The sequence below is a fragment of the Silurus aristotelis genome (assembly GCF_946808225.1).
Source record: "Silurus aristotelis genome assembly, chromosome: 18".
NCBI classification, from domain to species: domain Eukaryota; kingdom Metazoa; phylum Chordata; class Actinopteri; order Siluriformes; family Siluridae; genus Silurus; species Silurus aristotelis.
The window spans coordinates 24,038,895-24,053,894 of NC_139591.1; the positions used below are offsets into that span (position 1 = coordinate 24,038,895).

At 43.4% G+C, this 15,000-nt stretch overlaps 1 protein-coding gene across 2 annotated transcripts in view; it reads left to right on the forward strand.

Moving 5' to 3' along the window:
• The window catches only part of trappc13 (trafficking protein particle complex subunit 13), a 15,469-nt gene extending 489 nt beyond the window's left edge, over positions 1–14,980 (forward strand). Inside the window, exons 1-13 of one of the 2 annotated variants that reach the window (XM_083568891.1) lie at positions 1–452; positions 3,943–4,011; positions 5,587–5,686; positions 6,538–6,622; positions 6,709–6,836; positions 8,290–8,362; positions 9,277–9,321; positions 10,215–10,232; positions 11,563–11,696; positions 12,819–13,017; positions 13,206–13,306; positions 13,400–13,547; positions 14,141–14,980. The exon at positions 1–452 is cut by the window's left edge and continues 202 nt beyond it. In XM_083568891.1, the coding sequence (XP_083425017.1) occupies positions 377–452; positions 3,943–4,011; positions 5,587–5,686; positions 6,538–6,622; positions 6,709–6,836; positions 8,290–8,362; positions 9,277–9,321; positions 10,215–10,232; positions 11,563–11,696; positions 12,819–13,017; positions 13,206–13,306; positions 13,400–13,547; positions 14,141–14,248 (1,284 nt within the window). In that variant the 5' untranslated portion in view covers positions 1–376 and the 3' untranslated portion in view covers positions 14,249–14,980. The remainder of the gene's footprint in view (positions 453–3,942; positions 4,012–5,586; positions 5,687–6,537; positions 6,623–6,708; positions 6,837–8,289; positions 8,363–9,276; positions 9,322–10,214; positions 10,233–11,562; positions 11,697–12,818; positions 13,018–13,205; positions 13,307–13,399; positions 13,548–14,140) is intronic. The other variant, XM_083568892.1, reaches the window with a different exon arrangement.
• Positions 14,981–15,000: the final 20 nt, after the last annotated feature.

The following is a 15,000-nucleotide window of genomic DNA, read 5'->3' on the forward strand; positions in this document are numbered from 1 at the left end:
GATGTTTTTAGGCTGACGGTATCTTAAAGAATGAAACAATAAATCAAATTTAAAAAATGAATAATATAAAAAATCTCTTATTTAAAAAAAAAAAAAAAAAAAGATTTTATGGAACACATTTAAGAAAGACGTTTGATTTCCACCGTTATAACCTTATAGTCAAATATAAGAAATGATTTTATTAATGATTAAACATACTAAACACGTTCTTACCTAATTATTTTTTAAACAAAACTAATATTTAATATTAGATACACTTTATTTATTTGTTTGTTTGTTTGTAGATTCTTATAAATTGCGCTTTGATCCTGAAACCCTTTACGCTTTTTATCGAAAACGCGTTTTGTGCCTGTGCGCTTGCCGTAGTCAGCTGATCATGCAGGTGAAAGGTCTACTGCTAGACAAAATGGACGTTAATCAGGCTAAACAGGAGCATCTCCTCGCATTAAAGGGTTCGTATTTAAAACATGTTTTTTGTGTGAAATGTTTATTTAACATGTTTATATGTTTATAAGTTTTAAACGATTCAGAGTAATAAAATGTGTTATTAAAATTAGCATTTATAAAGTTAATCAGCTACATGTCGCTTCCTGGTCGCTTAAGGGGTCACATTATTATAGAAAGTGCACTAGAAAGTGTTTACAGGGGCCGCTGTTTACTACTGAATGTAGTGCACCAGTACAGGGTGGAGGCGGGATTTGGGACAGAGCTTGAGAATGACACAGTCAGGTGTTTAAAAGGGTGATTTCGAGTGTTAATGGTTAAAGTTTATTTACACTCAGTTATTCATCATCATCATCACCACCACCACCATTATCATCATCACCACCACCATTATCATCATCACCACCACCATTATCATCATCACCACCACCATTATCATCATCACCACCACCATTATCATCATCACCATCATCACCACCATCATCATCACCACCACCATCATCATCATCACTATCATCATTATCATCACCACCATTATCATCATCATCACCATTATCATCACCACCATTATCATCATCATCACCATTATCATCACCATTATCATCATCACCACCAACATTATCATCATCACCACCACCATTATCATCATCACCACCAACATTATCATCATCACCACCACCATTATCATCATCACCATCATCACCACCATCATCATCACCACCACCATCATCACCACCATTATCATCACCACCACCACTATTATCATCACCACCACCACCATTATCATCATCATCACCATCATTACCACCACTATCATCATCACCATCATCACCATCATCACCACCACCATTATCATCACCACCACCACCATCACCACCACCACCATTATTATCACCACCACCACCATCACCACCACCATTATCATCACCACCACCACCATTATCATCATCACCACCAACATTATCATCATCACCACCAACATTATCATCATCACCACCACCATTATCATCATCACCATCATCACCACCATCATCATCACCACCACCATCATCACCACCATCATCATCACCACCACCATCATCATCACCATCATCATTATCATCACCACCATTATCATCATCATCACCATTATCATCACCACCACCAACATTATCATCATCACCATCATCACCACCACCATCACCACCACCATCATCATCACCATCATCATTATCATCACCACCATTATCATCATCATCACCATTATCACCACCACCATCATCACCACCACCAACATTATCATCACCACCACCACCATCATCATTATCACCACCACCATTATCATCACCACCACCACCACCACCATTATCATCACCACCACCACCATTATCATCATCACCATCATCACCATTATCATCACCACCACCATTATCATCATCACCACCACCATCACCACCACCACCACCACCACCACCACCATTATCATCACCACCACCACCATTATCATCATCACCACCATCATCATCACCACCACCACCACCACCATTATCATCATCACCACCACCACCATTATCATCATCACCACCACCATTATCATCACCACCACCATTATCACCACAACCATCACCACCACCACCATTATCACCACCACCACCACCATTATCATCACCACCACCACCATTATCATCATCACCACCACCATTATCATCACCACCACCACCATTATCATCATCACCACCACCATCATCATCACCATCATCACCACCACCACCATTATCATCACCACCACCACCATTATCATCATCATCACCATCATTACCACCACTATCATCATCACCATCATCATTATCATCACCACCACCACCATTATCATCATCACCACCACCACCACCACCATTATCATCATCACCACCACCATTATCATCACCACCACCACCATTATCATCATCACCACCACCATCATCATCACCATCATCACCACCATTATCATCATCACCACCACCATCATCATCACCATCACCACCACCATTATCATCACCACCACCACCATTATCATCATCATCACCATCATTACCACCACTATCATCATCACCATCATCATTATCATCACCACCACCACCATTATCATCATCACCACCACCACCATTATCATCATCATCACCATCATTACCACCACTATCATCATCACCATCATCATTATCATCACCACCACCACTATTATCATCACCACCACCACCATTATCATCATCATCACCATCATTACCACCACTATCATCATCACCATCATCACCATCATCACCACCACCATTATCATCACCACCACCACCACCACCATCACCACCACCACCATTATCATCACCACCACCACCACCATCACCACCACCATTATCATCATCACCACCACCATCATCATCACCATCATCACCACCACCACCATTATCATCACCACCACCACCATTATCATCACCACCACCACCATCATCACCACCACCACCATCATCACCATCATTACCACCACCATCATCATCACCATCATCATTATCATCATCACCATCATCACCATCACCATCATCATCACCATCATCACCACCACCATCATCATCACCATCATCACCACCACCACCATTATCATCACCACCACCACCATTATCATCACCACCACCACCATCATCACCACCACCACCATCATCACCATCATTACCACCACCATCATCATCACCATCATCATTATCATCATCACCATCATCACCATCACCATCATCATCACCATCATCACCACCACCATCATCATCACCATCATCACCACCACCACCATTATCATCACCACCACCACCATTATCATCACCACCACCACCATCATCACCACCACCACCATCATCACCATCATTACCACCACCATCATCATCACCATCATCATTATCATCATCACCATCATCACCACCACCATCATCATCACCATCATCACCACCACCATCATTATCATCACCACCACCACCATTATCATCACCACCACCACCATTATCATCACCACCATCACCATCATTACCACCACCATTATCATCACCACCACCATTATCATCATCACCACCACCACCACCACCATTATCATCATCACCACCACCATTATCATCACCATCACCATTATCATTATCATCACCACCACCATCATTATCTATAAATAAGGAAATGTACAGTAATTTTTTTTCTTTTTAATCATTTATTAAAAAATTATATTACAATAAAACTGTTTAAATTAAATCTAAAAATAAAAATAAATTTTAACTCTGTTTTTGATTTATATGTTTTTATTGTGGATGTGATTCTTAATTATTATTATTTATCAAATATTCTCTTTAAATGTTGTAACTTGATAAATTAGATTATTGTTGTTATTGTGTTGATTTTGTGTACACACACACACTTACACACACACTTACACACACACACACACACACACACACACACACACACACACACACAGTGCTGTCAGTGTAATAATCAGTGTGTGTTTGTTGTTAGTGATGCGTCTGACCAAACCCACACTGTTCACCAACATGCCTGTAACATGTGAAGACCGAGATCTACCAGGTAACTGCACACACTCTCTCACACACACACACTCTCTCTCACTCACACACTCTCTCTCACTCACACACACACACTCTCACACACACACACACACACACACACACTCTCTCACACACACACTCTCTCACACACTCACACACACACACACACACACACACACACACACACACTCTCACACACACACTCTCTCTCACTCACACACTCTCTCTCACTCACACACACACACTCTCACACACACACACACACACTCTCTCACACACACACTCTCTCACACACTCACACACACACACACACACACACACACACACACACACACACACACTCTCACACACACACTCTCTCTCACTCACACACTCTCTCTCACTCACACACACACACTCTCACACACACACACACACACTCTCTCACACACACACTCTCTCACACACTCACACACACACACACACACACACACACACACACACACACACACACACACACACACTCTCACACACACACTCTCTCTCACTCACACACTCTCTCTCACTCACACACACACACTCTCACACACACACACACACACACTCTCTCACACACACACACACACTCTCTCACACACACACTCTCTCACACACTCACACACACACACACACACACACACACACACACACACACACACACAGAGATCAGGTATAACATTATTACCACGTGAACTACTTCAGCAGTTTGAGCTACAGGAGCTCGTCTGTTAGATCAGACCACACGTCCAGACTTCGCTCCTCACGTGCATCAATGATCCTCGTCCCCCACGACCCTGTCGCCGGTTCACCACTGTTCCTTCCTTGGAGCACTTTTGATAGATACTGACCACTGCAGACCAGGAACATCCCACAAGAGCTGCAGTGTTGGAGACGCTCTGACCCAGACGTCTAGACGTCACAACTTGTCAAACTCACACAAATCCTTACACTCACACGTTTCCTGCTTCTAACATTAACTTTGAGCACTAAATGTTCACCTGCTGCCTGACAACAGGTGCCATGATGAAGAGATGATCAGTGGTGTTCACTTCACCCCTCAGAAGGTGATAATGTTCTACCTGATCAGTGTGTATTTACCTGTGAGGTGTGTGTGTGTGTGTGTGTGAGTGGAGCAGATTCCTCTCTCTGTCAACACAGAGCAGGAATAAACACACACCTTTAAATTAACTCATTTATTCATTTACTGATAACAGTTTTAAAATTCTTCCACGTATTTTTCTTGCTCTAAAAGTCTCATTCAGACAAAATTAATAAATACGATGTTTTTAAAATAAATACTGTGATAAAAGGGAATGTTGATCATGTTATCGAAGCAGAATGATGGTACGATGATGTCACTGATTCGCTCTTTGAGGTCCACAATAAAAATAAATCAAATAAACTGATATAACTGTCGAAATAAAGCTCCAGATCTCCACAACTCGTGTGTCTGCTTCGCTCATTTATTCCTGAGTTTTATAAATGTTTCTAAATTCAATTGTCTACTAAATAAATCCTGAGAAATCCATGACCTGTAATCTGACCTGGCCTATTGTGTGTGTGTGTGTGTGTGTAGGCGATCTGTTCGGGCGGCTCATGAGCGAGGACCCGTCTACTATAAAGGGGGCGGAGTCTCTGATGCTGGGGGAGATGCTCACACTGCCACAGAACTTCGGGTAAAAAGCACATTTATTATTAGACACTCAGAATGAGATCAGATTTGACCTCTGTTATTTATTTGTTTGTTTATTTGGTTTTAGTTCATGTAGATTTCACACTGAACTTTTCTGCTCCTGGTTTCATATTAAAGGTTGAAATATTTCTCTGTTGGACACTGAAACATCCCCATTACCCCACACACCTGCTGAGCTCTGCGCTCTGATTGGTCAGCAGGTGGTGATTAGTTCTCTGAAAGTACTCTGATACTTATCGTTTCCATAGTAACGCCTAACTCATTAACGTCTGTATGGAGAAACAGTGTGTTTGTGTAAGACGTGTGGAAGGAGTCAGAGGTGAAGGTGGGAGGAGTTTACTCTGCTTTTTCCGGGGGAGCGAGTGTGTATATCTGCTGTACGAGGTGGTATCTAAAGTTTGGAGACTCGCTCTGTTTACAACAAAGTACTTTATTTATTTATTTATTTATTTATTTATCACCTTCAAAATAGTTGCCTTGTACAGCAATACAGCTCCCAGGGTTCTTCTGGAACGTGTCCTGAACGTTAGATCAGCACCAGTCCCACAGTCTTCTAATGTACACAGGACGATGTCTTTTAGCACACTGACTTATGAAGGTTGGTGCTCCCTGTGACTGCATGGGCAGCCTCGTGCTGCTATCCGTTGGCGTGTTACAGAACTAGTCTGGGAACTTTTTAATCCCCCCTCATAATGTAAGTGAGCAGAGGAACTCGTTGTCGGTGATATAACAGTGTGTGTGCTGAATATTTCTCACGTTATTGTATTTTTGTGTGTGTGTGTGTGTGTGTGTGTGTGTGTGTGTGTGTGTGTGTACGTACGTACGTACGTACAGAAATATATTCCTGGGTGAGACCTTTTCCAGCTACATCAGTGTCCACAACGACAGCAACCAAGTGGTGAAGGATATACTAGTGAAGGTACAGAGTGCTGCTGGGGAACACAGTGTGTGTGTGTGTGTGTGTGTGTGTGTGTGTGTTCACTCTCTCTCCCTCTCTTGGTGCAGGCTGATCTTCAGACCAGCTCTCAGAGGTTAAATCTCTCAGCGTCTAACTCGGGCGTGTCTGAGCTAAAACCAGAGTGCTGCATTGATGATGTCATCCACCATGAGGTCAAGGAGATCGGGACTCACATGTAAGATCTGGATAAAGTTCTACATGTTAATGAAGCTGCATATGGTACACACACCTGGGCCTACACACACACACACACACACACACACACACACACACACACACACCTGGGCCTATACACACACCTGAGGCAGATCATCTCCCTTATTCTTAAAGATCAGTACCAGCACACTCCTTCTCCTTCCTCAGGCATCTTCTTACCTTCCAAAATCCTGTTAAACAATCTGGTTAAAAACTCCACTGCCATCTCTCCTAAACATCTCCATGATTCTACTGGTATGTCATCTGATCCAACCGACTTTCCACTCTTCATCCTCTTAATCGCTGCTCTCACTTCCTCCTTACTAATCCTATCCACTTCCTGCTTCACATCTCCACACCATCCAACCTTCTCTCTCTCTCTCATTTCCTCATTCATCAACTGCTCAATATCCTCCCTCCATCTTCTCAACACACTCTCCTCACTAGTCAACACATTTCCATCTCCACCTTTATTGCTCTAACTTGCAGCACATCCTTCTCAACCTTTTTCTTCTTCTGCTCTCCTGCACTTCCTCATTCCACCACCACGTCTCTTTGTCTTCCTTTCGGTTTTCAGATGTTACACCAAGAACCTTTCTAGCTGTCTCCTTCATCACTTCTGCAGTAGTTGCCCAATCATCCGGCACCTCTTCACCACCACCAAGCCCCTGTCTGACCTCTTCCCTGAACCTCACACTACACTCTTCCTCCTTCAGTTTCCACCATCTTATTCTTCTTTCAATCCTTACTTTACTCCTCTTCTTCTTCACCTCCAAAACCCTCCTACAGACCACCATCCGATGCTGTCTAGCTACACTGTCCCCCGCCAACACCTTACAGTCTCCAATCTCCTTCAGGTTGCATCTCCTACACAGAACATAATCCACCTGTGTGCACCTTCCTCCACTCTTATACGTCACCCTATGATCCTCCTTCTTCTTAAAATACGTGTTCACCACTGCCATTTCCATCCTTTTAGCAAAATCTACCACCATCTGCCCTTCCACATTCCTCTCCTTAAAACCATACCTACCCATCACCTTCTCATCTTCTTTGTTCTCTTCATCACCCCACCCCCACCCCTGGGTTTGGGCCCGGCACTAAGTGTGCACTGGCTTGTGCAACCCTGATGACTGGGTCTCTCACACACACACACACACACACACACACACACACACACACACACACACACACACACACACACACACACAAAAAACAGTGTACACACATCTGTTTATTGTGATGACACCTGGTGCTTTTTATCAGTACATAGTTAGAGTTCAGCTCATAGCAAGTTTCACCTTACAGCAGTGATAAGTGTGTGTGTGTGTGTGTGTGTGTGTGTGTGTGTGTGTGTGTGTGTGTGTGTGTGTGTGTGTGTGTGTGTGTGTGTGTGTGTGTGTGTGTGTGTGTGTGTGTGTGTCCCTTCACAGCCTGGTGTGTGCTGTCAGCTACACCACTCAGACCGGAGACAAATTGTACTTTAGGAAGTTTTTCAAATTTCAGGTAAATATTTTAAACCTTTTATTTATAATTTTTTGGGGTGGGTGTGTGTGTGTGTGTGTGTGTGTGTGTGTGTGTGTGTGTTTATTTATTAACCCTTTCACGCACATCAACTCAAATTTCTGATGTAAATTCTGTTTGTGTGACAGACAGGAAGCTGATGATGTAAAACTTTTCGTTTAGTACTTTAGGAAAAAAAAGTGAATTTTTTTATATTGTTTAAAAACATTTAAATCTTTTTTTTTTTACATTTCAGGCATCGTTATTTATTAATTTACTCTGTTTATGATTTTAATATCAGTGGTTTTCAGAAGGAAAACGTGAAACGTATTTAAAAGTTTTAATAAAGCATCAGATATTTACTCACGATTATAAATAAATAAATAAATAAATAAATATGAACACTAATTGAATGAGATGTAAATAAACCCCTGTAGAAGTAGTGTATGTGTGCTGGTTGTGAACACTGTGTGTGTGTCTGTCTGTGTCTGTGTCTGTGTCTGTGTGTGTGTGTCTGTGTGTGTGTGTGTGTGTGTGTGTGTGTGTGTGTGTGTGTGTGTGTGTGTGTGTGTGAGAGGGTTCGGAGTCGTGGAGTTTGAAGTTATGTATCAGTTTAGTGTGATCAGAGCAACGCAATTAACATCAGAGTTCCACAGCAGAGCCTGAGAACCTCCTCCTTATGAGTCTCTGTACAGCACAGAACCAGAACCAGATCAGATACGACACTCGGACACTCGGACTCTCACTCTGCACTTTATTATTACTAGATTTGTCTGATACTAGAGTGTGTGTGTGTGTGTGTGTGTGTGTGTGTAGAGTGTACAGTATATTGTGTGTGTTGTGAGAGCTGTATGGATTGTGCAGCAGCAGAACCTGAGGTTTCCTCCTCCTTCAGTCTGAACTCTATTTTAAATCAGGTTCTCAAGCCTCTGGATGTGAAAACCAAGTTCTACAATGCAGAGGTGAGATTTTCTCTCTTTTTTTTTTTTTCTTTCTTTATCGATTGATTCTTTTATTTATGTTTGTGGGATTTATTTTGATCAGACCCTCTTCCTCCTGTCACCTTTATTACTCACCTGTTCAGTGGCTGGAGTTTACTGCATAAACATAACTACTGTAGTTACAGCTGTTTATAAGCAGCACATTCAATTAGATTCAACTGACAAACACAAATTACCTGCGTGTCCAACACACCTGAACGCCAACACACCTGAACGCCAACACACCTGAACGCCAACACACCTGAACTCCAACACACCTGAACTCCAACACACCTGAACTCCAACACACCTGAACGCCAACACACCTGAACTCCAACACACCTGAACTCCAACACACCTGAACGCCAACACACCTGAACGCCAACACACCTGAACGCCAACACACCTGAACGCCAACACACCTGAACGCCAACACACCTGAACGCCAACACACCTGAACGCCAACACACCTGAACGCCAACACACCTGAACGCCAACACACCTGAACGCCAACACACACCTGAACTTCCATCCAATCCACTATTCACACCTAAACTTCCAGCCAATCACAAGTTTGTGATTGTGTGTGTGGATTCAGTCTGATCAGATAAATTTGTGTGGAATATGAATCATCTGCACATTCATATATTTTGTCTTCTTTACTTCATTTCATCCTCACTTTAAAGAATATAGTTTTTTTTTGTAATGTAGATTATTATTATTATTATTATTATTATTATTATTATTATTATTATTATTATTTTAGTGCTGTTTCTCAAACGCAGTATTTTTGTAGATGATTTATTTTATTTTTTTTTACGCATGGATTCTGCACATTTCTAATGATTTTCTTGTGTTTTTATTTTCTCCATTAGAGTGACCTCAGTTCTGTGGTAATTCCTTCCACTTCTCATTTCACCTTTATTTCTGCAGCCCTTTTTCCCTCCTGTCCTTCGTTCTCCTCTGTGGAGCAGATAAAACCAGCTGAAGCTGAACAAAGGAGAAACAAGAAAAAGTGCATTTCAGATGAAATGGCGATTAAGAGCGAGGGGGAAGTCGGGGGATGATGATGATGATGATGATGATGATAACACGGGGAATTTGGAGTCTGAAATGAAACAAAGCCATGAATTAATAAATGAAATGCCTTTTTTGTTGTTTTCTCTCTTTTTTGATTTTATTTGTTTGTTTGTTATATAAACTTCTCTCACTGCTTTTGCTTTTTTGCTCTGAATCTCTTGCAAGTGTTTGAGTGAAAATCAGCTGATTGTGACCCAGGAAATGAAAAGCCCACATCTCGTCCTGCTTCCTGTTGGACTTCACACAGAGTTGTATTCAGAGTCCATGTGCACTTGAGGAAAGTTCCTGGTGTTCAGACTCTGGTTATGCACATGGTGTACTGATTCCCTGAGCTCCACACCTCCAGTGAGGAGAAAGATCTCAGATATTCAGGAGCATGTGGACCATATCTTTAAATACGAACACCTTTAATCAAGCAGAAGATAAAGAAGCCACGTGATGCTAACCCAGGGTCATCACGTGCTCACTGCTCCAGATAAACCCAGTGTCTGATTTTAAATTGAAATGAGTTCTGATCTGCACACCCACTACATGCTCGAAAGTTTTTGGACACCTGGCCCTAAATTTGGTATGTGCTTTTTGAACATAATCTCTTCTGGGAAGATGTTCTTCTAAATTTTATGAAGATTTGTGGAAATTCATTCAGCTACAAGGGTGTTGGTAAAGTGTGTGTGTGTGTGTGTGTGTGTGTGTGTGTGTGTGTGTTTCATAGTTTACTATTAAATCCTGACTACAACTCTGTGTTCTTACACACACACACACATACTTTGATCTTCATGTTCCAGATTGATTGGAGTGTGTGTGAGGGAATGTGAGAATCAGGAGGTGATACGGCTTTGAGCTCAGCATGGACATTGTGCTTCATTCTGAAATAATAACGTTCCTCTCAAAGGTCTGATGTTTCTCCCAGTTCATCTCCAGACTGTAAATCTCAGGCATGAACTAACCCGAGGTGCTGATCTGTGTTCTGAGTGCTTTTATCCAGATGTCAACAGCTGCTTGATTTAGGCGGGAGCTTCATTTTAACATCTTTAAAATCCCTTCCCCTCATCTTCCCCCTTCTCCTCCTGTTCTTCATCCTCCCAGCCTGAATCAAGGAGTTGAAATGAGGATCAGTGTGTAATCCCTGTGTGATCCCTGCAGACGGACGAGGTGTTCCTGGAGGCTCAGATTCAGAACATCACCACCTCACCCATGTTTATGGAGAAAGTGTCCCTGGAACCTTCCATGATGTACAACGTCACCGAACTGAACACAGTGTGCTCAGGGGAGGAACGGTAAACTCATCAGTGCACATGGAGAACTTCACTCCACACACACCTCAAACTCTCCACCTTACACACCTCACCCTCTCCACCTCACCCTCTCCATCTCACACACCTCACCCTCTCCATCTCACACACCTCACCCTCTCCATCTCACACACCTCACCCTCTCCACCTCACACACCTCACCCTCTCCACCTCACACACCTCACCCTCTCCACCTCACACACCTCACCCTCTCCACCTCACCCTCTCCACCTCACACACCTCACCCTCTCCATCTCACACACCTCACCCTCTCCATCTCACACACCTCACCCTCTCCATCTCACACACCTCACCCTCTCCATCTCACACACCTCACCCTCTCCACCTCACACACCTCACCCTCTCCACCTCACCCTCTCCACCTCACACACCTTACCCTCTCCATCTCACACACCTCACCCTCTCCATCTCACACACCTCACCCTATCCATCTCACACACCTCACCCTCTCCACCTTACACACCTCACCCTCTCCACCTCACCCTCTCCATCTCACACACCTCACCCTCTCCATCTCACACACCTTACCCTCTCCATCTCACACACCTCACCCTCTCCACCTCACACACCTCACCCTCTCCACCTCACACACCTCACCCTCTCCACCTCACCCTCTCCACCTCACACACCTCACCCTCTCCACCTCACCCTCTCCACCTCACACACCTCACCCTCTCCATCTCACACACCTCACCCTCTCCATCTCACACACCTCACCCTCTCCATCTCACACACCTCACCCTCTCCATCTCACACACCTCACCCTCTCCATCTCACACACCTCACCCTCTCCATCTCACACACCTCACCCTCTCCACCTCACACACCTCACCCTCTCCACCTCACCCTCTCCATCTCACACACCTCACCCTCTCCATCTCACACACCTCACCCTCTCCACCTCACACACCTCACCCTCTCCACCTCACACACCTCACCCTCTCCATCTCACCCTCTCCATCTCACCCTCTCCACCACACACACACTTTTTTTCCCCACAAAAAAACTACATTTTTGCCCAAAATGTCTCTGTTGGTCTGTAGTCTCACCCATACGGACTTTGTTTGTTTTTCTGCTCCTCTGTAGCGAGTCGACGTTTGGGAAGATGTCGTACCTGCAGCCCACAGACACACGGCAGTACCTGTACTGTCTGAAACCCAAGCCGGAGTTTGCAGAGAAGGCCGGGGTCATTAAAGGGGTCACAGTCATCGGCAAACTGGACATCGTGTGGAAGACCAACCTGGGGGAGAGAGGACGATTACAGACCAGCCAGCTGCAGAGAATGGTACGGTCCAATCACAGCGCTCATGTACACACAGTCTCAGAGCTCAGGGAGTAAAAGCTGCTGAAGGATAAGGGTGTGATCCAGAACCGGGTCAGCTCGGGTTCGGTACAGCATCAGATCATCATTCATGTTTCACAGCTGTGTAAATAAACCAGAATTATTGTGTATTGTTCTCGGGCTTCACTCAGGCTCCCGGTTATGGAGACGTCCGACTGTCGCTGGAGCTCGTTCCTGACACCGTGAACATCGAAGAGCCTTTCGATATCACCTGCAAAATCACAAACTGCAGGTACGTGGACGTACAACTGCTCTGTAGATTAACTCATAAATGCAATCGATTCTAAATAAGTGTGTGTGTGTGTGTGTGTGTGTGTTGTCTCAGCGAACGCACCATGGACCTGCTGCTGGAGATGTGTAACACTCGTTCAGTGCACTGGTGTGGAGTTTCAGGAAGGCAGTTGGGAAAACTGGGTCCGAGTGCGTCTCTGTCCATCCCCCTGCAGCTCCTCTCCTCTGTACAGGGTCTGCAGGTAACACTATCACCCTCTCATTGGTCAGGAGGTGCTGATTAGTTCTCCATCTCAGCTGCTCTGATGCATTATCGTAACCATAGCAACGTGAGTAACGAACATGTGTAATCGCCGACAGTGAAGTTTTCTTCAGGGGCAGATGTTTGACAGATGTTTGACAGATGTTTGTGAGTCTCCAGTGTCACTGCTTCATAACAGTCAGAGAAGGAATGAAAAAGCTGAAGAAGTTCTACAGTAAAATGTGATTAATGAGAAGAATCAGTTTTGCACTGTTTTGGTGACAGAAACTTCCAGCACTTTTTTATTTTATTTTATATTTTTTTAAAGTAAAATATTAAAATGAATGAATGAATTAATAAATGAATAAAAGTCATATAAACGATATAGTAAAATGTAGTATTGCACATTTTTATCGAACAAATAATAATGTAAAAGCGGAGCAGCTGAAACTGTAATAAATTTGCATAAATTAAAATATTTATTTTACGGCATTTGTAATTTTATTGTACATATTTGATCTTCATTTTGCAAAGCGTGATGAGAGATGAACATGTGAGTCATGTGACTGCGCCGGCTTTGTGTCCGTGTTGTAGAGTATCTCAGGCCTGAGGCTCACGGACACGTTCCTGAAACGCACGTACGAGTACGACGACATCGCACAGGTGTGTGTGGTGTGTCCTTACCTGAGCCATGAAACCTGAAGCTCCTCCCACTTCCTGTCGCGGTAACCTGCACCTCCGTGGACCAAAGGCATCACCATGTTTTACACTGTTCGCTGACCTTCTTTTAAAGTGTGTGTTTTAAAGCCTGATTCTGATTTTAAATGTGTGTGTGAATGATAATAAACCAGTGAACTTCAATTTCTGTACAGGGACAAAACTGAGAAATTCGCTTAGGGATGCTTTAATATTTCTTACGTTCCTGGATCAGGTCTTCGAGAGGGAGACTGTAGATTTCTTCTTTATTGTTAAAAATCCTGCATGATGTTTTCCACAGAATAAACCTTGCTGACCTTTAAAGCAGCGGTCTGTAATATATACGGCCCTCTGCTGACTGTGAGGTGAACTGCAGTTATTACACCAGATACTGATCAGGTCTAACACTATATTCTGCATCAACTAGTGGGCGGAGCTTAATTTATTCCCCCGGCGCATTATAATGATGTAAATAAGAGTAAAAGATCCTGATCTGATTCTAGGAAACATTTTACGCTGCAGCTTTAATACAGAATTCCCCCATAAAGACGATGGTGAAGAAGGTTTCTGAAACATTTCCTCTGATGAGCACCAACCTTCATGTGTGAAAGTGTAAATACAGCCACTATTAGATAGATAGAGAGAGAGAGAGAGAGAGAGAGAGAGAGAGAGATCCTGATTGACCCTGAACCCCTGCTAAAGAAACTGAATAAATTCCACAGTGATTTCACCTCAAAATTATTCATGTGATTATTTCC